This window comes from Xenopus laevis, chromosome 1S (assembly GCF_017654675.1).
Source record: "Xenopus laevis strain J_2021 chromosome 1S, Xenopus_laevis_v10.1, whole genome shotgun sequence".
NCBI classification, from domain to species: Eukaryota; Metazoa; Chordata; class Amphibia; order Anura; family Pipidae; genus Xenopus; species Xenopus laevis.
This window is the reverse complement of record NC_054372.1, coordinates 192,070,623-192,097,374: the sequence shown is the minus strand read 5'-3', so window position 1 is coordinate 192,097,374 and position 26,752 is coordinate 192,070,623. Positions and strand designations below refer to the sequence as shown.

General features: G+C 36.5%; 1 protein-coding gene across 1 annotated transcript in view; it reads left to right on the top strand.

The window, feature by feature from the left end:
* Positions 1-26,752, top strand: part of dcc.S (DCC netrin 1 receptor S homeolog) — a 479,548-nt gene that overhangs the window by 320,059 nt on the left and 132,737 nt on the right. The window contains exon 8 of the mRNA XM_018244588.2: positions 20,513-20,669. Coding sequence (XP_018100077.1) covers positions 20,513-20,669 — 157 coding nt within the window. The remainder of the gene's footprint in view (positions 1-20,512; positions 20,670-26,752) is intronic.

Here is a 26,752-nt window from a genome sequence, read left to right as displayed (position 1 = left end):
GGCCCGTGTATGGGGCCCCCCGACGGGCTTCTCTGATTGAGATCTGGCTGAAAGTTGGCCAGATCTCGATTGGATGGGACTAAAAATCCCGTCGGATCGCGGCCGCATCTGTTCGTTCGTTAGGATCTGATCGTTGGGTCCTAGGGCCCACGATCGGATCAGCCCGATATTGCCCACCTCAAGGTGGGCATATCGGAGAGAGATCCGCTCGTTTGGCGACATCGCCACTTTAAGGCATAACCTGCTGTGATTCTCTGGAAAGGATTGGGAGGAAGAAACTTAAAAGCAAAGTAGTAGTCTCAATTACATAACTTTAAATAGTAATATGTAAGAAAGGAAACAATGTGGGAACATTCCAATCCCTGACTCCCCTTCCCTTTCTATAAATGTTTCTATAAATCTTTTAAATATTCAGCTATGTCTTTACCATTGTTCCCTTTGATAGTCTTATCTCCATAAATGATAATGAAAACATTTATAAAAACACAAAAAGAAATGAATTAAGTCCATCGTCCCATTTTGTTTTGGTTTTTTTCCCCTTCCTTCCGTCTCTGAATCGTTGCATTTTTATGGAGCGTGACCAATAGGTCATCAAAGCATTTCATTTATTATCATTAATGTAATTATACAAGCAAAAGCACAGCAGTAGAGTGGGGAGAGAGTGCATGTTTATAGCACTGGTACTAACCTTGAGTCTTGACTTTAATGCTGGGAAACATTGCACATCTTGAATTCTTTTCTCCTGGTAATGGCTGCACTTACAAAGGCAGTCGATGAAACGAGTGGGGCCGAGGCGCTGGATCTATTTCCATTTCTGTAGAGATGATTGACAAATGTATGAGCTTTAAAGAGCTTGATATATGGAGATGATGAGATCTTTAATGCACAAGAGGCCATTGGGTTACTGTTGGGTTGCTAATCACTATACCAAGCTTGTATACACCCAGTTTAAATATATGACTGATTATTGAATCAGACTGCCTATAATCTATTATTAACAGGCCACTTGCTGCCTCTCAACTCATAGAAGAACGTTGGGGGTGAGGGTAGAAAGCAATGGTGCTAGTTAGGCAACCAAAACTGTGTTCAGCTCCTGATTGAGAGAAGGTATTTTATATATGCCCCTGTGATCATTATTATCTATGGAGACAGATTTGTTCTGGTTTAGAGGAACAGGATAATATAAATGCATCTGAGCAACAGATTAACCAGCTCCTCATAACTTGAGCTCTTGGAGGCAGGAGGGTTTTTGTTTTTTTTTTGCAATATTCATCAGCTCTGTTAATTTGCAGATGTTGTTTCTTTTCTAATTTGAATTACTCACTGACACACCTCAGCATGGGCCAATAAGTCTCGGGAAAGCTGTGTTGGTTTTAGCTATAACCAGGGAGGCTGGGAAGGGTGCCTTAAAATGGTCTAGAACTTGCATTGTCGCCACTGGCATTCTCATTTGACAATGGAACATTTTTGAATGATTTGCCTTCTTCTTCTGACTCTTCCTGGCTTTCGAAACGAGCTCACTGACCCCGACACGGACGGCAGGATGCAGAGTGCAAAAACAGGGCACAATTGGCTGTATTTTTGTACTTTGCTCATGCCTTGGCACCTAGATGAATTACTGCAGGTCTCTGTACTTTGATTCAGATCATAGGGTCCTTCAGCAGCACCAAAGAATAGTGATGGGAGAATAAATTTGCCTGGCGCGAATGGGACCCTACTGACTGTGCCAGTCGATGCCTCTCGCTCTCTGCAGCCAGACACTGGAGAGACATACTCTCTGCATAAGCACTAAAAGGCATGCTCTTGCACTTCTTTCTTGGGACATTACCCCTATTATGATTGACAGCCTCACTGACCAATAGATAGACTTGAGGTAAATGGGGAGGAGCTAAACCAGAAAAGTTGCAAATTACAGGGTTTTTGTTTCTACTAGGCGAGAGGTTCAGCACAATTGGTTAATGATGACTTTCTGAGCATATATTACACCCAGGAGTTCAGTTGACCTATGCACCTTGTTGTTGGGTAGATGCTGCTCCCACCTGAAAGAGACTAAACTTCCTGCAGACCTAATGATTAGCCTTTTGCTTATGTTTGCCCCCCCTTGCCCTATAACCCTTATTTTAACCTCCCCTGACTGCCTTCCTAACCTAGTCAAGGCCACCATGTCTTAAGCATAAATAGGCTATGTATCCCAGATCAATCACCCATCACATAGATTTCTATTCTGCTTAGCTGTCACCTTTAAATCTGAATCTTTTGCAATCTTAAAGGGGTTGTTCACCTTTAAAGAATGGTGACCCTTGTTGCAGAGACTTTTTAAAGTCCCAAACATTCCTTAACTGTTGTTTAAAAAGATACTACCGGAAGAAGAAGGGAGTCACCGCGCACACCCTGGCCGTCCAAGTTCCGTGACACCTGGTGCTCGATGAAGGAGGTGTTGGCAACCTCCACAGCAATCGAGAAGGAAGAAATCACCGGCACAACAGGTTATTTCCAGCAGGGAAACCCTTTCAAGAAACGTTGCATCCGCAAAATAAACGAGCAAGGGTTTCCCTGCTGGAAATAACCTGTTGTGCCGGTGATTTCTTCCTTCTCTAAAAAGATACTATCACCTGATATGAAACTATCAAGTTTTACCAAAAGCAGAAAATGAACCACATGTTCTTCAAATTGCTGCTAAAAATATTATATTTTTAGTGAATCATTCGGCATTTACAGATTTTGAAAATAATTGAGGACCCTGTAAATTTGTCAATCAATACAAGCCAAATTGGACCCAATGTTTTGTGCTGCTAAAGATCATCTATCCTGGAGTTCCAGCTCTGGCATCACATGAGATGAAACATCCCAGAATTCCATGCAAAGCAGAATGGCTAAATATCATTATGAATTTATCAAGCTAAACCACAATAGGCTTTATTTAGATAAGTAGCAATCAATCGTGGCACTCGGTGTCCCTTAAAAATAAAACCCGGTAGATAGCTCGACTGTACAGAATGTAAAATTGTGACTGTGTATAAATATTGACACCTATTTAATTTCTCTCATATCTCTTGCAATGGAGCTTGGCACATCTGCCATGGTGCATGGAGATCCATCACTGGTGCCAGCCCAGGCTGATTGGCATTCATGCTCCAGACTCCTTTTTTATTTTCTCCTTGGCTGCCGAGTGCTGCCTGAGTAGCTCGCAAACCAAAGAGCTTCATCTATTAGGCATGACAGATTTGTATTCAGCAGCAAATGTCTGACCTTGTTCATACTCCTTCATCCATTCCCATCGTCCCCTTCCCAGATGAGAGTTTTGGTTTAACTCCTGCTTCCTTTCTGTTGCCTTGGAAAACATCATGAAGGGGTTCAGCCTAAAATAATAACTCCTAAGGCCATTTAGATATGTGTAGAACCAAATATACAGCAACTGGGGTCAAATACTGTATACAACAAAGCCATTAACTTAAAGAGAAAGGAAGTGGCAGTTAGGGCTTGTTTTAAATGGATTTGCCCAGGGCCTTTAGTTTCAGATATGAAGACATATTTGCCAAACACATAGAAAGGCAGACACTCTGAGAAAGTGCCCCCATCCCCACTTGAACAACACTTCATATAATATTTATTAGCTGAAAATAATGCAGCAGCATCTTGGCATTTCATTCTGTACTTAACACTTACCCATAGGTATCTTTGCACAAAATGCACAAGGCTGAGCTGATGTTGTGTTCATTTTAATAAATGCTTTAAGATTTATAAACCTGGTTCCTGGTGATGAATATTTGGATTGAATGTCTCTCTAGGATTTCAGATGATCCACCGCTCTAGCTGAAGGCTCACCGCTCTGTACCAGGCCCCCTACCCCCATATGCAGAGTTTACTGCTCTAAGAACTTGTGCCATAAATTATACACACTAAGGATTACTAAAATGATGCACCTTAAAGCCCATTTACACCTCATTTGCACCCTTCCCAAAGATAGCACCAATGCAACAAACCATGCAAGTAAGTGTAAAAGGGTCCCTGGTGCTTTGTGCCTCTTGGAACTCCTGCCATGCATGTTGCGACTTGCAAGGTAGAAGTGTGCATGGGGATGAGCTGCCAGGTGTATGCAATGCTGGTGCCAGGAACTCCCTAGTTTAGAACCAGAGACCTGCTATGTACAGTACTGGTTCTTGCTTCTCCAGACTGAGCCACCAGAGACAGTGTTTTAGCCAGGCCAGGTTATCTAAATGTATTTTTCTCATGCCTATGTTCCCTGGCCCACACCCTCAATCCAACTGCAGGCAATAGCTCGATTAATGGGGTATTTAAGTCAGCCTCTTCTTACATGGATCATTAGCCCTCCTGCTTTGTGTCCCTGTTTTAGAACCAAGGAGTTTCTGACAGCCAGACGCAGAGAGAGAGAGATGCAGCTGGATATGCTCTCTATTCTGAGTATTCTGAGAGTAAAATGAGTATCATTTCTGGGTGTCAAACACAGCCTTGAGATAACAGGGTGAACATAATCACCCCTTACTAAATGAGCCCTTTGGTCTATAGGCCAGAAGATGCCCTTGATCAGAGGTGTCCACCATGTCAGTATCCCAAGATGTCAAGTTCTAATACTGGAAATGTAGAGTTTCAGGCTGGATATCTTGTAGAGAGTCCCAGATGTTGGCCATGCCTTGCGCCCTGCCAACATATATTAGAATATATGGAAGTGACCAGTCTTAGTTGTTAAAGTGATAAATATTGACCAGCTATTAAAGAGAGGTGTAGCGACAAGGATTCTGATTCTGCCATATTTGTATGCTGATTATTTGAGAATTTGGTAAAGTTAGGGCAATATTCGTAAGTGATGGGGCGAAAAGTAATGTTTCTGCAAGTTTTGGATTCTTTTCATATTTCGCCTGTTTTAAATATTTATATAATAATATAATTTAATAATACTACTACTAATAATTTTATATATTTTCTATTTTATTTATTAATCAAATTTTTGTTGAACTTTATTTTTCTCAGAGGTGGCATGATCACTAATACGAAATAAAAAAAAAATATAAATAATAAAAATGACTGAAATTTACCAAATCATTAGAAATATATGGCAGCCATTACTTTTTGTATCAATTTCATTTGGCACGTTTAGAATTCAAGTCTTGAAGGGAAGGAGGGTGGTTTAAAGCAAATCCACTACAACTCCTTAATTTAAAGAAATAATGCATGTCTAACATGTACACACATAAACGGACTGATTTAGCTTGCTTTTGAATAATATATGCAAATTGGCGGTTATTTCTACAGCTAAATACTAATCCATTTGCGTTACCTTAGTGAGACATCTGGGGAGATAAATGCGACCATGATTATCACATTTTCCCTGTGATTAAACAAATACGTGCAACCTTGATGATTCCAATGATATCCAATGTTTTTGGGTTGGGGGGTCTTCGAGAGATATGGGTGGCTTTGTAAACTCGAATTTTTATTTAATTCTCATTGTAGAAATACTATTTCCATGAAATAAATGGATTTAGCTTTATGGAAGCTGAGACAGAAGCAGAATGAAGGCTCGCTAATAGCTATATTATGTGCATTTAATCACTCTGAGCTGCATAGTGTGGCGGGGAATTTTAAGGGCTGATTATCTCTTACTGGATTGGCAGAGCAGTCCGTCACATTGTCACACAAAGACAGCTGCCCTGGCTGACATCACTGCCTTTTTCGCTCAATGGTCTATTAGATGGGGGTTTTTCATTAAAATTGAGTGTATCTAAGAAACGTCACTTTGGGGGGTTATTAATCAAAATCCGACATTTCCGACACTATTTTCTGAAAACCATTCCAATCAAATCCGCACTGACTTTTTCCCCTATTTATAAATACATTTTCACAAAAATTTATTGCGTGGGAAAAGACTTGATAAAATCATGAAAAAATCCAAATCATATGATTTTTTCAGATTTGTCACCAAACATGACCTTTTTCAGATTTGCGACCGAAACCTACAACTTTTTTGGATTATTGCCTGAAAATCAGACAATCCTACAAAAAATTGTGTTTTCCCCTTTATAAGTCTGACCAGAAAAAATCTGACTTGATCAACATTCTTTCCCATAATATCATTGACTTCAAAAGATATTAACCTTCATTTAAGAGGAATGGGTTAGATTAGTTATTAAATGAGTAAATTTGCCGCAAATTTGAGTCCGGCGAATAAATTCGCCCATCACTACATGTGGGAATGTTTGACTCTTAACATATGTTAAGGTGCTGTCCTCTGAATTTTGCATGAAAAAACTTTGCAGAATAATGTGCAGTGAATATCTTTCCCTCCAGTTGTAAAATGCCCTTTATAAAAATACGGTCACATTTTCACTGTGTGGTTCCAGCTGAGTATGAAATAACAGCGCTCTGGTAACGTAGAAGCAATTTCCACATGATAGATTATTTCTTTATCATTTTCTGACAACTTATATTCTACATTCTTTATGTTAGACTCTCCCAGTTTACTTCAAGAAATATCCCAGTGTGACCTGTGTTTGAATGGCAGATTTACACTTCACTTTAGCTGTAGGCAACATGTCTGCCCGCCATCACAACATTACCCAAATGACCCCACGGAAAAAAATACAATACTTAACGTGAAAGTCTGTTTTAAGCCTGAGTTTATATTCTCATAGATTTATGCCCTTTTTCTTTTTGTTTCCTTTTTTGTAAACTTTTTTCTTAGATTTATCTTTTGCAGGATGCTGTTCTACAAATATATATATATAATATATATATATATATATATATATATATATATATATATATATATATATATATATATATATATATATATATATATATATATAGAACAATGCTTGCACTCAGATCCAGTCCATATTCGATGAAAATAAACAAATGTAGAAAATGCTGGGGTGCAGGGCGTAAAATTCAGGGAATATTCTTCACCTTGTTATATATATAGAACAACGCTTGCACTCAGATCCAGTGGGCCGAAACGTTGGATGCACAAGTTAAAATAAAAAAATCTTTTTTCACGAAATTTTGGAGTACGGGTCCTTATCCAATGATTATATATATATATATATATATATATATATATATATCTATATATATATAATATAACTTTTATTTATTTTTATTTATATTATTTTCTTAGTAAATTTTGGTGAGCATAATTTTCTACAAACGTACTGTACAAAGTGTAAGCAAAATATAAATATATATATATATATATATATAAAACTGATTAACTAAATTACAGAAAGATCCCTTATATGGATAATCTCAAGTCCTCAACATAGTAGGTCCCATAACTGTATATAGGAAGTGTATAAAATTATATTAAATGTGTTTTTTTTATTTTAATTTTTTACATTTTATTATCTTTGCAGGATAAATATTCTACAAATTTGTAAGAAGTGTAAAATATATATTACATATTTTTTTTATATATATATTTTTTCTTAGATCTATACAGAAGTTTGATGTTATTAATTACGTATATTCCATATAAATGTGATATATGGTCTCTGTTTTTCACGTAGCTTATTATGCTTGATCATCTTCCGTCAAATTTTCATTAATATCAAATAATATAAAGTAAAGTATACTCATTTCCTATTTAACATTTCTCATTGAGTTTGTGGACATATTAAATAGTTATTACCCATATTGCTTCAGATATGGGATTATTTATAAAAGTACGAATTTAGCTCAATATTTTCTGCTACAAACTCCAATCAAATCTGCTGTTTTTTTACGCTTATTTATTATTACATTTTCCCGACAATTTGCTTTGCAGGAAAAAATCCGATTTTTACAATTTTTTCATCCTATTTTCATGATTTTTTTGGATTTTTCACCCGAAAACTCAGATTTTTGCCCGAAAACTCAGAAAACTTTGCAAAACCCAGCGCACATCAAAAAATGATTGGGACTTCTCCCATTGACTTATATGAAACCTCAACAGGTCTGAGATGCTAGATTTTCTGATTCAGACTTTTCCATCCTCTGGGTTTAATAAATTCCAAAAATTTTTTAGATTTTTTAAAAGTCCGATTTTATTAAAAAAAATTCAAGAATTTTTAGAGATTTTTGCATTCAGAGTTTAGTAAATATCTAAATGTGTTACAGATGCTAACTGCAGATTGCACTTGGTCTCTAGAGCCAATGTTAGTGGTTTTCTTCAACAATCGCCCTTATTTCCTTCCAAAAGCCTGTCTGTAACCCTTTGTCGCATTTTTCACAATAATCCATCTGGAGTTAGGTGGGTCTTTGTCTGTACTTGTTGCGGTAATAGAAAGCCTTTGCTTTCAAAGATTTAATTTTAATATTGATCAGTAAAGAATTTTGAGTAGGGATGAGCAAATTTTTTCACCAGGCATTGATTCGCTGAGAAATTCCACCCTTTGCCATCTGTGATTTTTTTTTTGCAAAACTGCTGCAAAAATAAAAAATTTCACACAAGTCACCAAGACAAAATTGCAATTGAGACAAAAAATTTGCCATAAGAAAAAATGCCCATTGACTTTAATGCATCTGGACAAAAAAGTTGCTGAGACAAAAAAGTAGGCAAGACAAAAAAGTAAAAAAGAAAAACACCCATTGATGCACATTTTTTTTGATGCCTAATGACTACAAACCCCCATATGTAATATATGCCACTAAGTTTGCCTAGGACTGTAGGAGCAGTAACCCATAGCAACCAAAAAGATTTAAACATTTAAACAGGTGATACCTGTTGATTGGTTGCTATGGGTTTCGAATTTTTTTCGGCAAAATGGGACAGATTTGCTCATCACTAATTTTGAGCCCATTCAGCCAAGCAAACAAGTTACCAAACTCCTTTAGAAACAGAGCTTTTCTCATTAATGATGTGATTAAAGAGTAACGTATGCAATAAAACTATGGGGATGCATATAACAAAGAAGCCAGCCTATACATCAGACAACAAAATAACTTGACAAGACATGGCTTATTATGGTGCTTTTGTATGCAAACAATACTATGGGGCCCATTTACTAAGGGTCAAAGTGAATTTTCAAAAACTTCGAATTTTGAAGTAATTTTTGGGTACTTAGACCATCGAATAGGCCAAAGTTCGTTTTAAATTGAAAAAACTTCATAAAATTTGACCATTCGAAAATCGAAGTACTGTCTCTTTACAAAAACTTTGACTTCGAAACTTCACCACCTTAAACCTGCCGAATTACTGTTTAGCCTATGGGGGACCTCCTAGAACCTCTCTGAGTCTTTGGCTAAGTTTTTAGAAGTCAAAGGTTTTTTTGTACGATCCTTCAAATTGTTAGAGTCGAAGGATTAAATCATTAAACAATTTTTACTTTGCTCAAAAACGGGCGTTTTCGATTGAAAAAATACTTCGACTATCGAAGTATCAAATTCGATGGTCGAATTTCGAAGTTTTTTAACTTCGGAATTCGACCCTTAGTAAATGTGCCCCTATGTATTCTTTTTCATTAATTAACTAATTACAAATACAGAAAATAATGACCATTGGAACAGAATATTGGACCCGCCACATAAACTAAGTATATTTATTCTTTTTGGGTTATTTTGGACAGAGCATCATGCCAGTATGAGCACATCTGAAATTTAAATGGTTGGCATCTGTTTTGTATCTGAATGTTAACATTTCAATAGAGCAGCGAACTTCTGCCAAAAACATAATAATATTATCCCTAGAGGTTCACACTTGCATAAAACCAACAGAAAGCACATGGAGAGCTTATTTTGTGCTTAGGGGCTGATTTTATGGGTTTGCCTCTATGTAGTGTGTTTTATGCTGATTATGAAGGGTGGAAAAACAATTAGGAATAATTTGAAATAAAAGGATGGAATGTATTTGCCGGGTTTACAAAAGTAACCCATGAACAATAGTTTATATATAGATAAAAACCCCTGCCTTTCAGAAGCAGATAAGACTCTATTTGCATCTTGATGATTTAACAACAGCTGAATTGCTCTTATGGTTGGTGTAGGAGCTCTTCATCTCTTACTGAAAACAAACCACGATTTCCCGGGATCGCGTGCATGATTATATTCATGGTTGAATTCACAAATTTATAAGGAGTATAACAAAAGAAAATACTGATAGAGCAACTTATAACTTTAAAGGACCAAAAGAAAAAAGATACATAAAAATGCTTTGGCAATTTTCAGAATTTAAAAAAAAAATAAGGATAGAGAAATTTAAGGATTGAGCAGCTTAGCCTTCTTATTTAAGTATCATCCTCCTAGGAAATATGTTTTTCAAATGAAATAGCAACCTCAAAGCTCATGAGAGTGTATTCTGAATGAAATAAGCATTTCTTTGAAATGAGAATTTCTTAAGGGCAGATTTATCAAGGGTCGCAGTGAAAATTTGAATTAAGAAAATTAGAATTTCGAGCTTTTTTGTGTACTTCAACTAGGGGATAGTCCAAATTCATTTCGAACTTGAAAAAAATAAAAAATTTTGAATATCGAAATTTATCATGTACTGTCTCTTTTAAACTTCAACTTCGACCATTCGCTATCTAAAACCTGCCAAATTGCTTTTTTTAGCCTATGGGGGACCTCCTAGAACCTATTTGGAGTCAATTGGACTGAATTGACTCATGTTCGATTTGAATCGAATTCAATCGAACATGATCGAATACGATGTTACTTCAATTTGTGCAATTCGACTTTGAACAAAAAAAGCCTATTCACCCGAAAAAAGTTTCGGTTGGTCTTTCATTTTTCGAATTTAGAAGTTTTTTTTATTGGAAATTCGACCCTTGATTAATCTGCCCCTTTATGTTAGGTGGCTTCAGTGTTGGCTTTAAGTGGGCTTTAGTTAAAAGTCAAATGAAAAAAGTACTCCAACTCAGACCTGCCAAGAACATGTAAAAGTCAACGGCAGTAAATTGGAAGAATTTCTGCGTTGCGTTGGGTTTTAGAAAAAAATTGCGCTTTTGAGCAGTTTTACAAAAAAATCTTAGGGTTCGATTGGAAAATACAAAAAAAAACATGTAGGAAAGTCTGTGTGGATTTGGTCTCGGAGTGGTTTTCAGAAAAAAGTAAGAAAAGTGGTTTGAAGGTGATAATCCACAAAAGTCGCAGCCGGTTTCGAGCATCAAATCGAAAATATTTGTACGATTCTGATTTTTTCAAGATTTTATCGAGTCTTTTTCCACACATGAAATTTTTGTGCAAATGTATTGATAAATAGGGGGGGGGAAGTCTGTGTGGATTTGGTTGGAGTGGGTTTCAGAAAAAAGTAAGAAAATTCGGAGTTATATAAATAACCCCCCTAGTGGTTTAAAGGTGATAATCCAAAAAAGTTGCAGGTTTCGAGCATCAAATCTGAAAAAGTCTCTGTTTTTCACAACAAATCCAAAATATATGTATGATTCTGATTTTTTCAAGATTTTATTGAATCTTTTTCTGCACACTAGATTTTTGTGCAAATGTATTGATAAATAGGGGGGGGAATGTCTGCGCGGATTTGGTTGGAGTGGGTTTCAGAAAAAAGTAAGAAAATTCAGTTATATAAATAACCTCCCTAGTGGTTTAAAGGTAATAATCCAAAAAAGTTGCAGGTTTTGAGCACCAAATCTGAAAAAGTCTCTGTTTTCGCAACAAATCCAAAATATTTGTACGATTCTTATTTTTTCAAGATTTTATCGAATCTTTTTCTGCACATGAAATTTTCGTGCAAATGTATTGATAAATAGGGGGGAAAAGTCTGCATGGATTTGGCGGGAGTGGTTTTCAGAAAACAGTGACAGTTTCGGATTTTGATATTAAATTGAATATATAAACTGTATATAAATATATTAATTGTGCTTATATGAGATGTTTAAATATACAGCATAATAAGTTAGCAGTGAATTGAAAATAAAGTAAACCTCTACAAATGTCATTTTTTTCCGAGAAACAGTAGGCTGATTGTGTCAAATGGAAAATCATTATTTTCATTATTTGTTGCAATCAGAAGAGGCACTGACAGTCTGTAAATTGCAGTAAATATTCATTTTCACTTTGTAGTTAATTTTATTTGTGGTCATATATTCCATGTTTCAGGGCAAGGGGGCATCTGTATATGCAATTACTGGATTATTATCATGAAACTAACCATATTGTGCGTGGAAGACAAGTACAATATTCTCATTTAGAAATAATTATACATTAAACCCTATGTTAGCATTGAGCAGCACTAAACATATTCACAGTATTTGCCCCCAAACACATTGGGGGTCATTTATCAACACTGGGCAAATTTGCCCATGGGCGGTAACCCATGGCAACCAATCAAATTGCTGCTTTCATTGTTCTACTTGCAGCTGGCTTTTAAAAGCTAATCACTGATTGGTTGCTATAGGTAATAAATTAACCCCAGTGAGTTCCTTCTAACAGATATATCATGGTTAAGCTCAACTGAGTTTTTTTTTATAGTATGCATCGGAAAATCATTAAAAATTCTATTTTTCCATTCATTTTTACAAATCTGACTACTTGAAAATGACTTAAAAGCCACCAGTTTATAGTTCACAAATTTCTTAATCAAAATTAGATTTTCTCAAATCCAGATAAAATCTATGGGTCTGTTTATTAAAGGTGGAGTTTCTCTGGTTGAGTTTTAAAGGAGTAAAAAAAAACCTTGAATATTTAGAGATTTATTACGCTCTGAAGCTGTTAAACATTTGAAGTAGAAATTCTCCAGCTAATACTGTTGAAATCATGTAGAAGTCAATGACAGGTGGTCCCTTTAACCTGTAGAAAATGTGTTTTACCTTCTGGATTCTTGAGAGTTTCGGGCTTGTTCAATAAATCTGGGTGACAGCTCCATATAGGTGAGTTTTTGGAGCATCAATTAAAAAAAGTGGTCTCAAAGCATATTCCTAAATTTTTATTTAGTAAATGTAACAGGTTTTTGGTCTATTTAAGCACAAAAGGGTTAGTATCCGGCTATAGGCATAGAGTATGTGTTACATTGGACTCTAACACACCATGCTGGGCCATCACTATGTGGAAGAAGTGAAGTAAGGATGTAGTTTGACTACAACTCCCATATGCTACTGTGCATGAAAAACAAAATACAAGGGCACCAGGAGGATCTTGCAACAAAAATAGAACAGTTTATTTGTCCAAGACAAATGATCCACAGGTTTTGTACAATCCACAGAGGCCCCAGCAGACAATCATGACATGACTACAACATGTCCATCAGAGACAGCATAATGGAACTCCCTGAGGTGATAGCATAACACCTGAATAGATAAACCCTCAGGAAGGATCTCAGCACCATGACCTGGATCCTCACACGTTGGATCAGTGAACTCACTAGCCCTAATTCCCTATTAGGCTGTGTCCCTATACTACAGTCTTGCCTGAGGGGAAAGCTACCTACTTGCTACCCTCCTAGTTGGAGCCACGCTGCTCTTGTTACTTAACCTACCTATCTTACTCTCCTAGAGAGTCCTATTACAGGAGGTAACCTATCTCTAGCTGGCCTCATTCACGGGGTCCCTGCTCCCTGACTTCACTTTCTAGAGGAACTGGTCCCTCTAGAGCAGAAAGGCTTTACTGGGCCTTGTTTTATCCAGGTTCCCTGCAAACATCCAGCTGGATCAGCAACCAGAAGCCAAAGAGGAAGATCCAGCCCTTCACAATCACTATACCAAAGTCTGACAGGAAATGGTCACAACTCCTCTTGGCCAATAATAGAACTATGCAAATTACAACTAGCTACATGGGCATCTGCCCAGCTGCTAGGGAGATCAGGAAGTGTGGGGAGTTAAAGCCATAGGGGCACATTAACCCTATGGGTCCCTACATAAATTCCTCATAATGTTTCCTCTAGCATAGCCTTGAAACCATTCTAATTTATCTTAAAGGTTAAAAATGCTCACAAATTAACAAAAAAAAAAAAAAAAACAAGAAGAAGGCTAGTTCCCCAGTCTGGAAGTTCTCCAATCTCTGCCTAAATTTCATTAAATTGCTCAGTGAAAAAAAATGTCCCGGACATGGCCTTCGCCTACCATTAAACTTATCCCAATACATTAAGAATGCCAGGCAAGGACATTCCTTTTGGCTAATCTCCGCAGATGCCCTCTTAGTAACAGGGCCATGAAAAACTGTATATTCTTGATCTTAACAAAATACAAAAGTCATTTTTTTGTCACCACTAATGTAGCACCTGTGTTGCATTCGTTCCCACCTATTCAAATGAGCTAATTATGATAATAAAGAACAAATAATATGGAACCCGAGCAACACAGATGTTCTTGAAAATAAGGGCAAAATAAATACATTAAACAAGTTAATGGGAACATGTCACCATTTTATCATTAGGGCTTCACTGCTTATTTGTTTTCCCTTTAATGAAAGTATTGTTAATAAGTGAAAATTCCTTATGATTTATTTTTCTGTATTCTGTAAAGAAAAATGTACCCCCACTGAAACATATGTGAATATTAAGCAGTTCTTTTTACCATATGAAGCCAGGCTGACTAATTCTTATAACTTAATAATTTAAAGGAAAACTACAGATCAAAAGGAATACTTAAGCAACAGATATTTTACATCATATTAAGTGGCATATTAGAGTCTTACCATAATGGAATATATATCAGTAAATATTGGTTCTTTACATCTTTTACCTTCAGCCACCATTTTGTGATGGTCTGTGTGCTGCCTCAGAGATCACCTGACCAGAAATACTGCAGCTCTAACTGTAACAGGAAGAGATCACCTGACCAGAAATACTGCAGCTCTATCTGTAACAGGAAGAAGTGTGGAAGCAAAAGACAGAACTCTGTCCATTAATTGGCTCATGTGACTTAACATGTATGGTTTGTTTGGTTTGTGTACACTGTGAATCGTAGGATCCCAGGGGGATTAACAATGACACATACTACTAAAAAAGTATATTCTTATGAAAATGGTTTATTTGAATGAAGTAGGGTTTTTCATATGAGCTGTTTTATACAATATATTTTTTATAGAGACCTACACTGTTTGGGGGTTTAGTTCTCCTTTAAAGTAGGGGGCTTCATTATGTCTTAAAAAACTGAAATCTCAATGAGCTTTGTTCCATACTGATGACATCAATTAATCACATCAGAATATATTCTTAAGGCTGTATAGGGTTCTTACTTATACAGTATAAGTATAATATTATGTTTTATTCCAAATAGCGTGCATGATGTGAGTAGTGATTACATGCCTTTGATTGGCTGAAAAATGGAAGCCATATTCACTAATGAATTGTTCAGAATATGTTTGTGCAACTGGAAGCCTGTGCACTGGATATGGTCCTCCAACTGGCTCCATTGACATGTTTGGATGATACCATAATTTTTGTACTAATTTGCCCCATGAACATATAGCATAATTCATTTTTGGCCCTACTATATGGAACAGTTTTGCATTGCTTGTATAAAGGTTTAACGTAGCCTCCTTTGAAGAAAAAATATTCAGAGGAGCAGTTCTTATGTTTCAAATACGTCCCAGATATATAAACTGCACAGTCACCCAATTCCTCATTCCTCAAATGCACCCCCCATCCTACAGGACACCTAGACTGCTTCCTCATGGCTTTCCATGAGCTCAGTACTTGCAACTGGAGACATTTAGGGGGTTATTTATCAAGGTCCGAATTTATCTCAGTATTTCCAATATCAAACTTTGAGCAACTCTGAATTCCCGAATGGACCTTCTTTATGAAGAAAAAAGATTTTTTCAGAGTTTTTTTGTGCTGAAACCCCAAAATCATGGGATATCCATACGGACATCAGCGCAGACACTGGGACCTTCCCCATTTACTTATACAGGACCCCAAGAGCTTTCAGATTCTGAGTTTTTGGACCATCGGACTTTAATAAATCTCGGAAAATTTGTAGTTTTTTTTTTTTTTGCTCCAAAAACTACTACTTATTTCGAGGTGCAGAAAAATAGGACCTTGATAAATAACCCCCTTAATGTCATTCTATGTATCAGCAGCATTTTATATGCCTTAGCCTGGGTATACCAAGTGTAACACCAGCAAATAATTGACAAATATGGGCATTGCAGGAATTCCCAAAGTCCACCAATATATTAAGAAAAAAGTTACTTTATTTATATCATCTTTACGTGTAGCTTTTCATATTTCTTGCCCAAGATCCCCTTAATGATAAGCCTGTGATTGAGTGCCTCTTGGGCACAAAACGTGTAAGGTTATAGAATTGATGTTATAAAGAAAGGACATTTTTTAATTGTATTTTTGGTGGCCTTTGCGGATTCATAGAGTGCCCAGTTTTTTCTGTGTGAAAAATGTCCTCTTCCTTAAGCTGAGGTTCTGGGACTGGTGAACCAAAACCACTATCCTGGCTTGATGAGTATCCTGGTGCCCTGATCTTTTGGGTTTAACTGATGTGTAACCATTTTATGGTGTTTACTTTTTTCTACCCTTCACCTACCAACAAATTTATCACCCAGCTGGTCACCTGCATCTGAACTATTCTGTTCTGTCATGCATTTCCTATTTGTTTCACTGAGCAGCCTTCATATATTCATGGATTTCTGCATAATTAACCAGCTTGCATTTAACTATTCAGCCATGTATGGAATCGAATCCTTCAATTTAAACATGTGAATCCATGAATTAATAATCACGTATCTCAACAAAGTTACCTTCAAGTGTATTTCTACTTTTTCTTTTTCTATCCTCCATGTTCTCTCTGGTATGTATACTAACCCAAGTGCTAAACTATGCCAGTGTAGATACATACAGTATTGCAACCAATCAGATCTCTGCTTTTATTTCCAAGCTTGCAGTGGAGAGACTTTTATTTGTAATTTCAATGGAGCAGTTTAGCACCTATGCTAAAAGTTTGTCCTGAAAGAAAACCTCTCATACACTTTCTTGGTATGAGGAAGAATAAAGCACTTTGTGATTAATAACAATATTTTTATTGATCAGCTGAATAGATTATTATTGCAAAACTCAGAGAGCCCAATGTATAACAATGCAAGTCATTTATTTATGTATTGGCATTATAAGCCTACTAACACTTCCGTGAACTAGGTCACCCTGAAAACAGTGTATATTAATGTAAAATGTGCCTAGAGTTTAAAGAGAAGTGATGTCCTAATGGGATGTATGATTAATTTTCTACAAAACATTGAATTTCTTCGCCTGTACAAGTACTTGCTGTTCTTAGAGCAAAGAGGACTGGATCTTACAAAGAAGAATAATATTTTCACTAAGCATGAAAAGAACAACAAAAATGTAAATTCAATTTTTACTTTGATTACATTACAGTTGGAGAGTCTGTTTTATAATAATGCCATAAAAACAATGGCGGGTAGTGATGGGCGAATTAATTCACCAGGCGCGAATTCCTGCCGGCGAATAAATAAGTGAAACCGCCTCGAATTTGGGGCATTTGCTTTGCTGGAAAATTCACAAAACGGCGCCATTTCGCAAATTTTCCGGCAAAGCGAAACGCCCCAAATTCGCCCATTACTAATGGCGGCCAGTAATTAGCCTTTCTGCCTTACAACTAGAATGTCTGGGCTTTGATTCTGACCAGGACTCTATGGGGTATTTGTGTGTATTCCTTGTTTTTGTGCACTTTCCCATTCTCTATTGGCTGGCTTGGCCCGGGACTGAAGGGGCCCACCTCATACTCAGAGTAAAAGCTTATTTGCTTAACTAAAACACTCATGGATATCCAGCCTGAAGGTCATTTTAGGGGGAGATATGAATCGAATGCTTCTTTGTTCTTCTAAAAGCCCAGCCTGAAGATTTTATAGGGGGATTATAGGGATTCTGTTTATTTGCTCTCTATTACATTCCATGAAGCCCATACAGAAGGTCAATTGGTAGGGCACCTACTCAAGATTTTTAAATATAATTGCTTTAGAGTTAAGTGGATTAAAGGACCAGTAACATCGTAAAATAAATTTTTTTAAAGTAATAAAAATATAATGCAGTGTTGTCCTGTACTAGTAAAACTGCTGTGTTTGCTTCAGAAACACTTCTATTGTTTAAATAAATAAGCTGCTGTGTAGCAATGGGGGCAGCCATTCAAAGGAGAAAAGGCTCAGGTTACATAGCAGATAGCAGATAAGTTCTGTAGAACATAATGTTCTCTGTTATCCATTATTTATCCTGTGCCATATAGCCTTTTGTCAATTTCCACCATTGCTACTCAGCAGCTTGTTTATATGAACTAAAGTAGTGTTTCTGAAACAAACACACCAGTTTTATCAGTGCAGGGCAACAGTACGTGATATTTTCATTACTTCAAAACACTTGAATTTTTTGGTTACTGCTCCTTTAAAACATGAATTGGTCTTTAAAGGACAGATCTGCTCAAGATACAACTCAGTCAAGATACCGGGAGCTCTGGATAACTAATTGACTCCCAAGGATCTAGAGAACTGTGTCAGGTACAGTAAATAAGCCATGCATCAAAGGTTGTTCATCTTTGGATTTAACACCAGCTCTGTACCTTAATCAGATTTAAATGTCCAAACCTAAAATGTAGCCTCAGCTTAGCTTTTTAACTTTGGAAATTTAAAGTTTCATTCCTACTTTCAAAACATATGCCTGCTATTGCAGACCATTCAACTTAGAGGAAAATTCAGGTTTTTTTCGAAATGCATTTGAAAAGAGTTTCAATTGATTTATTCCTGTCTTGAGATTTCTATAAATCACACTTGACTCAAAATAAAATATCTAGCATTTCCCTGTTATCTCTTCTAATACATATTAAAAATGTAAGCTATGTAAAAATGGAATGTCAGTTGGAGATATTTATTAATAATTGATCTGCAGAGAAGGTGAGATCAGCAGGTGGGACATTTAGGCTTCAAAAAGTAATAAAACATTAAGATGACTTGAGATATCTTGTGGTTCTATATCATATGTTTAAAAAAATGAGTGATAATAGGGGTCATTTACAAATGTAGTTGCATGGATGGGCGCTGGAAAATAGGTTCCAAATATTGGTCGCCACGGTGTCCATCCTGTGTAAAACAAGATCTTCCACCACTCTCTCTTCTTCTCCAAGTCAACATGATCTTTGAAAGTTGTATTGTTTGGTTAGAAAGTAAACGAGACACTATGGATCATTAAGGGGCCCATTCACCAAGCTCGGGTAAATGAATAGAGGGAAAAAAGCTCGAATTTCGAGTAGTTTTTTGTGCTCCTCGACTATCGAATTGGCGTAAATTTGCCTGAGTAGAATGATTCGAATAGATTGAGCGCAAAAACGCTGCGACTATTAGCTCATTCGATAGTCGAAGTACTGTCTCTTTCAAAAATACTTCGACTGCCTACTTCGCCACCTAAAACCTACCGAATTGCTTTAAAAGCCTATGGGAAAGTCCTATAGGACTATTTTTTCCACGTTTTTGATCGAATAAAAAGGCATTAGATCGAATGAAAATCCTTCGAGCGAATATTCGATCGTGCACCTATTCGCCTGGCGAATATTCGCCAATTTGACTCTTCGCCAGCGCGTAAATGCGCCTGAATTGCCTATTCGATTCTATTCCCCAGTCGAATTTCGAGGGATTTAACCCCTCGAAATTCGACCCTTGATACATCTGCCCCTAAGTAGAGTGAAAAGGCAAATATAAAAAAAAAAAAAAACCTTGAAGATATATATTTTTTTTCAAGGTATGCCCTTATTATTTGAGCAAAGGATTGTAAATAAAATTGCACAAATGCACTGTATAGTGCGGTGCATACAAAGTACATATCAACAACCAATAAGTATATCTTTGTAGATACCATTTCTGCATGAAGAACAAGAAAAATTTGAATTTCTCCTACATGATTCTAGATTTTTAAAGGGATTCGTCATGGGTTTTATGGTGTCATTTTTATTTCTAATTTTATTTCTATTTACACAGCAAATAATTCACTCTACCATGTAAAATGTCATTCCTAACCCAACAAGTGCATTATTTTTAGTTGCAAAAAAATGTCATGTGCTTTCATAAAGAGCGAGTGCTGCAGTAACCAGTGAATGAAGTTTATATGAGCACAAGACACATGATTGGGGGCACCTAGGAAACTGACAATATGTCTAGACCCATGTCAGATTTGAAAATATAAAAAAATCAGTTTGCTCTTGAAAAATGGATTTCAGTGCAGAAGTCTGATGGAGCAGCACTATTAATTAATGTATTTTGAAAAAAAAACATGTTTTCCCCTGACAGTATCCCTTTAAAGAAAGAAATGGTGCAAGTGGTCTGATAAATTGGTGAAACAGGGATTGTGTTGGCATTAAAGTGCCTTCATTTGTCCAAATGTCTTAACTGTATGAAAAGATTTGCTCATCTTCCTGTACTGTATGACTTTAACTTGAAAACTGAAATGACACTATAGCACTATTATAGCACTTTTTTTTACCCTTTTGTATCCTTGTCCCATTTTACCTACCATTTTACAATAAAGCTTTACCTCCTATACGTTTTCCTCCTGCCTCCCCAACCTCTTTTTATAAAAACAAAACCTCCAATTTGACTGAATCCACACCTTCCCCTCTAGCTGTCCCCAGTTCCAGCGTTCTCCCCTCTGCTCCCCGAGATGTGGTCCCTGTCTTGGTTTCCAGTCGATTTGTTCGTCTTAGCTGGCGGCCGCCTGTCGAGTCCAAAGGGAATATAGAGACCTACACTGTCTTCTTCTCCAAGCAAGGAGCACAAAGGTAAGCTATTGGCTGAAAAATATCCCAGCATGATTAATGGGCAATATCACATTAAAAATGTGAATGTATTTATTCTATGAATTCTATAAATTCCTAACCATCCTCACTGACTTTTGATGAATTCATTTTATTCTTTCTGTAAATTATAGTTGGTGGTCTAATTACCCCAGCCATCATTTTTGTTTGTGATGGTAGATGGGAGTTTGCTACTTATAGGAAGTCACCTCTACCCCAGGGGAAAAAAACTCCTACAATGCCTTCCCATTGAAAGAAATGTAATTGCTGCATGAAAAACACATTACATGGGGTCAACCTGTGTAATCATGCAACCATTCCTTCTTTAACATTTTCACCTGTTTAAAACAATTCTTCACTTGCTTGGTTCTTGCCAGGTATATAACCAGATTACCAGTTTACAGATAATCTCTGCTAATGGAAATCTTATCTGTAAACCAAAACTGTTAGAACAAAGGGGTGTTGTTTATACAGTGCTCATTATCTTCATTTCAACTAAAAAATCTTATTACCAGGGAGATGAAAAAAATATTAAGAATATACTTACAGGTATCTGAAAACCCGTTATCCAGAAAGCTCTGAATAACTGAAAGGCCATCTTCCATGGACTCTGTTTTATCCGAATAATTAAAATTTGTAAAAATGATTTAAATTTTCTCTGTAATAATAAAACAGTAGCTTGTACTTGATCCCAACTAAGATATAATAAATCCTTTTTGGAAGAAAAACAATCCTATTGGGTTTATTTAATGTTTACATGATTTTCTAGTAGACTTAAGGTATGAAGATCCAAATTACAGAAGGATCCATTATCTTGAAAGCCCCAGGTCCTGACATTCTGGATAACAGGCCCCATACCTGGATATATTTATCATGTCAGCTCCTTTAAGCATGCAGGATAGATAATAATTCTTTGAATATTTCTAACTTCTTAGGGGCACATTTACTATTGGTCGAATATCGAGGGTTAATTAACCCTCGATATTCGACCGAAGTCGAAGGATTTACCGCATTTCCTTTGATCAAACGATCGAAGGAAAAATCGATTAAATCCTTTGAATCGAACGATTCGAAGGATTTTAATTCATCGATGAAACGATTTTTCTTAGATAAAAGAATACTTAGAAAGCTTATTGGGACCTTCCCCATAGGCTAACATTGGTGCTCGGTAGGTTTTAGGTGGGGAAGTAGGTGGGCAAAGTTTTTTTTAAAGAGACAGTACTTTGACTATCGAATGGTCGAATAGTCAAACGATTTTTAGTTCGAATCGTTCGATTCGAAGTCGAAGTTGTAGTCGAAGGTCGAAGTAGCCAATTCGATGGTCAAAGTAGCCAAAAAAACCAGTCGAAATTCAAAGTTTTTTTCCTTCTAATCCTTCACTCAAGCTAAGTAAATGTGCCCCTTAGTGTCGCAGTAGATCCCATGCTCAGTAAGCAGATGTTGCAATATGAAAAATACATGCAATACATCTCAGTATCCTTAGTGTTCAATACAGAAAGACTACATTTCAAACAAGTATATTACTGTAAATATAAAGGAAAAGATAAAATAACTGGTCCTCAGTACAAATGAGGTTTATCCCATCATCATCATGATTATAATCATCATCATCATCATCAAATCTTACTTCCCATTTGGCCCCAAACTTTGCAAGGAAGACGTTGAAATCTGTAATCGGTCAAAACAGACCCAAACAGGGTCACTAACGTTCACAAAGGTGTCTGTGAACGTTTTTTTGCACTAACAACACATATTACATTCACCTCAGGAGTGATGAGCAATTTTTTTTGCCAGGCATGGATTTACAGCAAATTTCTGCATTTCGCCATCTGCAAATTGTTTTTCAAAACTGTGGCAAAATTTTGCTGCAACAAAATAGTCACCAACACACAATTGTCACAGAGACAAAAAAATGTCACCATAAGAAAATATGCTCGTTGACTTTAAAGCATTTGGACAAATGCATTTGTCTACAAAAAAGACGCCTGTTGACTTGAATGAAATTGGAGCAAAAAAAAAAAATTGTTGCACAAGTAAAAAAAATGTTGATACCTATTGACTTCATTGTGTTATGCAAATGTGTTTGTCATTTTGCTCATCACTACCGATTAGACTTGTAGTTTAGGTTTTGCACTTGGTCTGAATGGGCAATAAGAGTCATAAGAATACCAAACAAAATCCTGCACAAACTGGTAGCCAGTAATACATACAATCATGTTCTGATTATGATACAGCTGATTTATAGGAAAAGAACATTTAATGGAGCTTTTGATGATGACAAATGCAGGTCAATTATATCTAATTGTAGTTTACATGTATGGCCTCTGGCAAGGTGTGTATTTTAGTTTATTAAATGCTCATTCACAAAGCTGCAGGGAGTTAATCATGAGTTTACAGAGGAGGAGGGTCATTTCAGTTCATAAGACCTCTAACCAGCTCTAACCATCTAGATGTGATGGAGCTGCCGACTGGCAGACGCAATTGGGTCACTAGTAAAAGGCTTTTTATTGAATTGTGCAAGATACTGATTAAAAATGAAGCCACTACAGTAGACTTGTACTAAAGTTCTCAACATCCCACTTAAGGCTGTAGGAAGGATGTTTTGCTTTGTTTTTCAACAAAATTAGGAGAGTTGCAAGGGCATCACAATTAGTTTTTGCGCTTCTATAATTAATGATGTAACTGTTATTGCAGGGGGACCTGTAGGGATATGGAAATCTGTATCACCATCTGCCCCCATAACTGTAATGGAGTAGAATCAAATGCTGCATAGGACCCACATTCACTTTACCCTCCAGAACTATATTGCAGAAGACCCCACTAATTCATATGAGCCTGTGTAATAATTGAGATCTTCATACCCCCCCCCCCCAGTTATAATGGTGTAGATTCCGCTACAGAGGAGTCCATAGGGAAGTGAAGATTGGCATCACCCCCTTGCTAAAACCATAATGGAGTTGAACTTACTGTTGTAGGGGAACCCTATAGAAAGATTGGGACTTGCATTCCTCCTTCTATAACAATAATGGAGTAGACCCTTCTTATATAGGGCAACCTATGGGAAGATGGAGACCTGCATCACCTCCATTCCTTCAATCCTGCCTGGGCTTTCCTATGTATATAAATAAGAAGATTGTGTGAAGCGATGAGCGAATCTGTCTTGTTTCACTTTGCCAAAAAATTTGCAAAACGGCAAAAAATTTGTTATGTGTATTGAAATCAATATGCTTTTTTCCGTGCAATTTTTTTGACACGCAACAATTTTTTCGCGAATTTTTTTCGGACTCCAAATTTGAGTCCTGCAGCGGGCACCCTGCGGAATAAGGGGAGGATTTTCAGGTGTGGGTATACCCACTGGTCTACAGAGTCGCGGGTCTGCAGGTCGAGGGTTGGGTTGCGGGTCCAATCAAAATTCCTTATCTTATGTTATATTGTCTATATTTTACTCCTTTTAAAGTTTTACAAAACTTGTTTCTGTCCCGCCCACTTTTGATGATGTCACTTCCAGTTTGCAGCATAATCACTTCCTGTTTGATGGTGGTCGGCGGGTTGTGGGTCAGATTGCGGATAAGGTAGTTGCAGGTCCGGTTCGGGTAGTAGATCAAAGTGGGTAAATATGCGGGTTGCAGTTTGGGTCGTGGGTTGTGGGTTCAGGTCAGGTCCGGGTCTTAGAAATTGGTTCCACCCAGGACTCTACTCCAAATGCATTACAGTCAATTCCTGTTTTTCTTGTGGCGCCTTTTTTGTCTGAGCGACTTTATTGTCCAAATGCATTAAAGTCAATGGGTGTTTTTTCTTATGGCAACTTTTTTGTCACAGCAACAATTTTGTCAATGCGACTTTTTTTATCGTAGCAAAATTTTTTATCTGCAGATTTTTTCTGCAGTTTGCAAAAAAAATCACAAAAGTGCAGAATTTTGCCACAAATCCATGCCTTGCAAAAAAATTTGGGTTGTGCATTGTACAGATGGCCCCTGATATCTATTCGCTTCAGGGCCCGGGCAAGTCATCTTATGCCACTGCAATGCTTGTTTATTTTATTTTTTTAATTACCTGCTAAATCCTACTCATAATTGGAGATGCAAAATGTTTTTTCCAATTTATATTAATTTGGGTCTTGGCTACAATGTTGATTAGAGAAGGTATGCATTCCAATCCCAAACAATTTATGGATCCCTTCCTAATAAACTGTTTGACGTTGCCTTGGCGATGTTAATTAGGATTATTACAGACCAAGAGGGTAAAGTGCCATCCATTCTATGTATGTTTTCATTTTTTTTTTGTCTTGTTGTGTTGGAAAGAAATGACAGATGGGGTATTAATAAAAGTCACACAATATTTGTGATCTATAGAAGATATAGGCTGAATCCTTATACAAAGCAGGCAATCAGTGCATGACAATCAGTGCATGACAATGGCTGACATTTTTCACAATAAGCAATTGTATAGCGTCACTTTGGTTCACTGGCAGCTTTAATGAGAGGCACATCTGTTAGCGCCTCTGCTACTGCATTGTAATTTTGTTGTCTTGCATCAACCGCTCAATGGGTTTTGTCATGTGCAAGTTGATTTCCTTGAGGTTTATGGTATGGTACAACGATGTTGCTTGAAAATAAGCGTAAATGTCAAACGAGCAAGGTAGAAAGTCTATAGTGTTGAAATAAAAAAAAAACAATTAAAATGCATTAAAAACTTTGAGTCAGATTAGCAGGTTCCTTTTTTCGTGTATTTCCAAAGATTCCATGTCCATTTATCAATAGTCTCAATTTAGTGGTTTTAGAGTTTTTTTTAAAACCGCAAATAAAATAACTTTCTCTAAAACCACAAATGCCATGTAATTCATTAAAAGATCTGAATATAAATAGCACAATATGAAAAAGAACGATGCACTAAAACATACTGTATGAAAACGTTGAAAAAACAGGTTTTCAGACAATTACTAGTGAAAAATAAAATCAGAAAACCTCTAAAAATGGACTAATAAGATCAGCGAGGCTCCCGTTGACTTCTGTAGGACCTCACCAGCTTTAACTTGGCAAATTTTTGTATTACAGTTTTTCATGGGTTTTTACACTAAGGGGCAGATTTATCAAGGGTCGAATTTCGAGGGTTAAAAAAACCTCGAATTCGACCCTCAAAGTAAAAGTAAAATCCTTCGAATTTGAAAATCGAATTCGAAGGATTTTAGCGCAAAAGGATCGAATAAAAATCATTCGATGGAATCCTTCAATTCAAACTATTTTAAGCGATCGATCTAATGATTTTTATTCGATTATAAAAAGTGCCCAAAATCTATCTACAATGTCCCCATAGGCTAACATTCAACTCGGTAGCTTTTATTTGGCAAACTATTGAGTCGAAGGATTTTTTAAAGAGACAGTACTTCGATTATGGAATGGTTGAACGATTTTTACTTCGAATCGTTCGAATTATTTGATTTGATCGAATTCGATCGAATTTGACCAATTTGATGGTCAAAGTACCTAAAAAAAATACTTTGAAATTTGAATATTTTTTCATTCGAACTATTCTGCCCCTTAATAAATCTCAAATTTTTGTTTTGTTCAGGTTTCAATTGTTTCGTCCTGAGCTCAGGTTTCAGGCATCAAATCCAAAAAAGTTGCCGTTTTTGTCTACAAAAAATGTATGATTAGTATTTTTTCACGATTTTATCAAATCTTTTCCCACACAAGAAATTTTAGTCTAAAATTATTGATAAATAGGGGGGAAAGTTCAGCGCGGATTTGATTGGAGTGGTTTTCCTAAAATAGTGAGACATTTACTAAAACATGACTTTTTGTCACTCTGTTTGAAAAAAATATTCAAACAAACTCCCAAATGACAAATGGCATTAATTTACCAGTAATTTTTTTTGCAAAAAATCTGCGTGAAAAATATTGTCAACAAAATCGAGCGTCAAATTAAATAACTATACTTTTTAAAAAACTCAAATAATTCGGATTATTGAAGGAAAACACGAGCAAACAGCCCAAAACTATTGAGAATCCTGAAGGTAAAAAACATATTCCGATTGTTAAATGGACCAGCTACTATTGACTTCTACATGA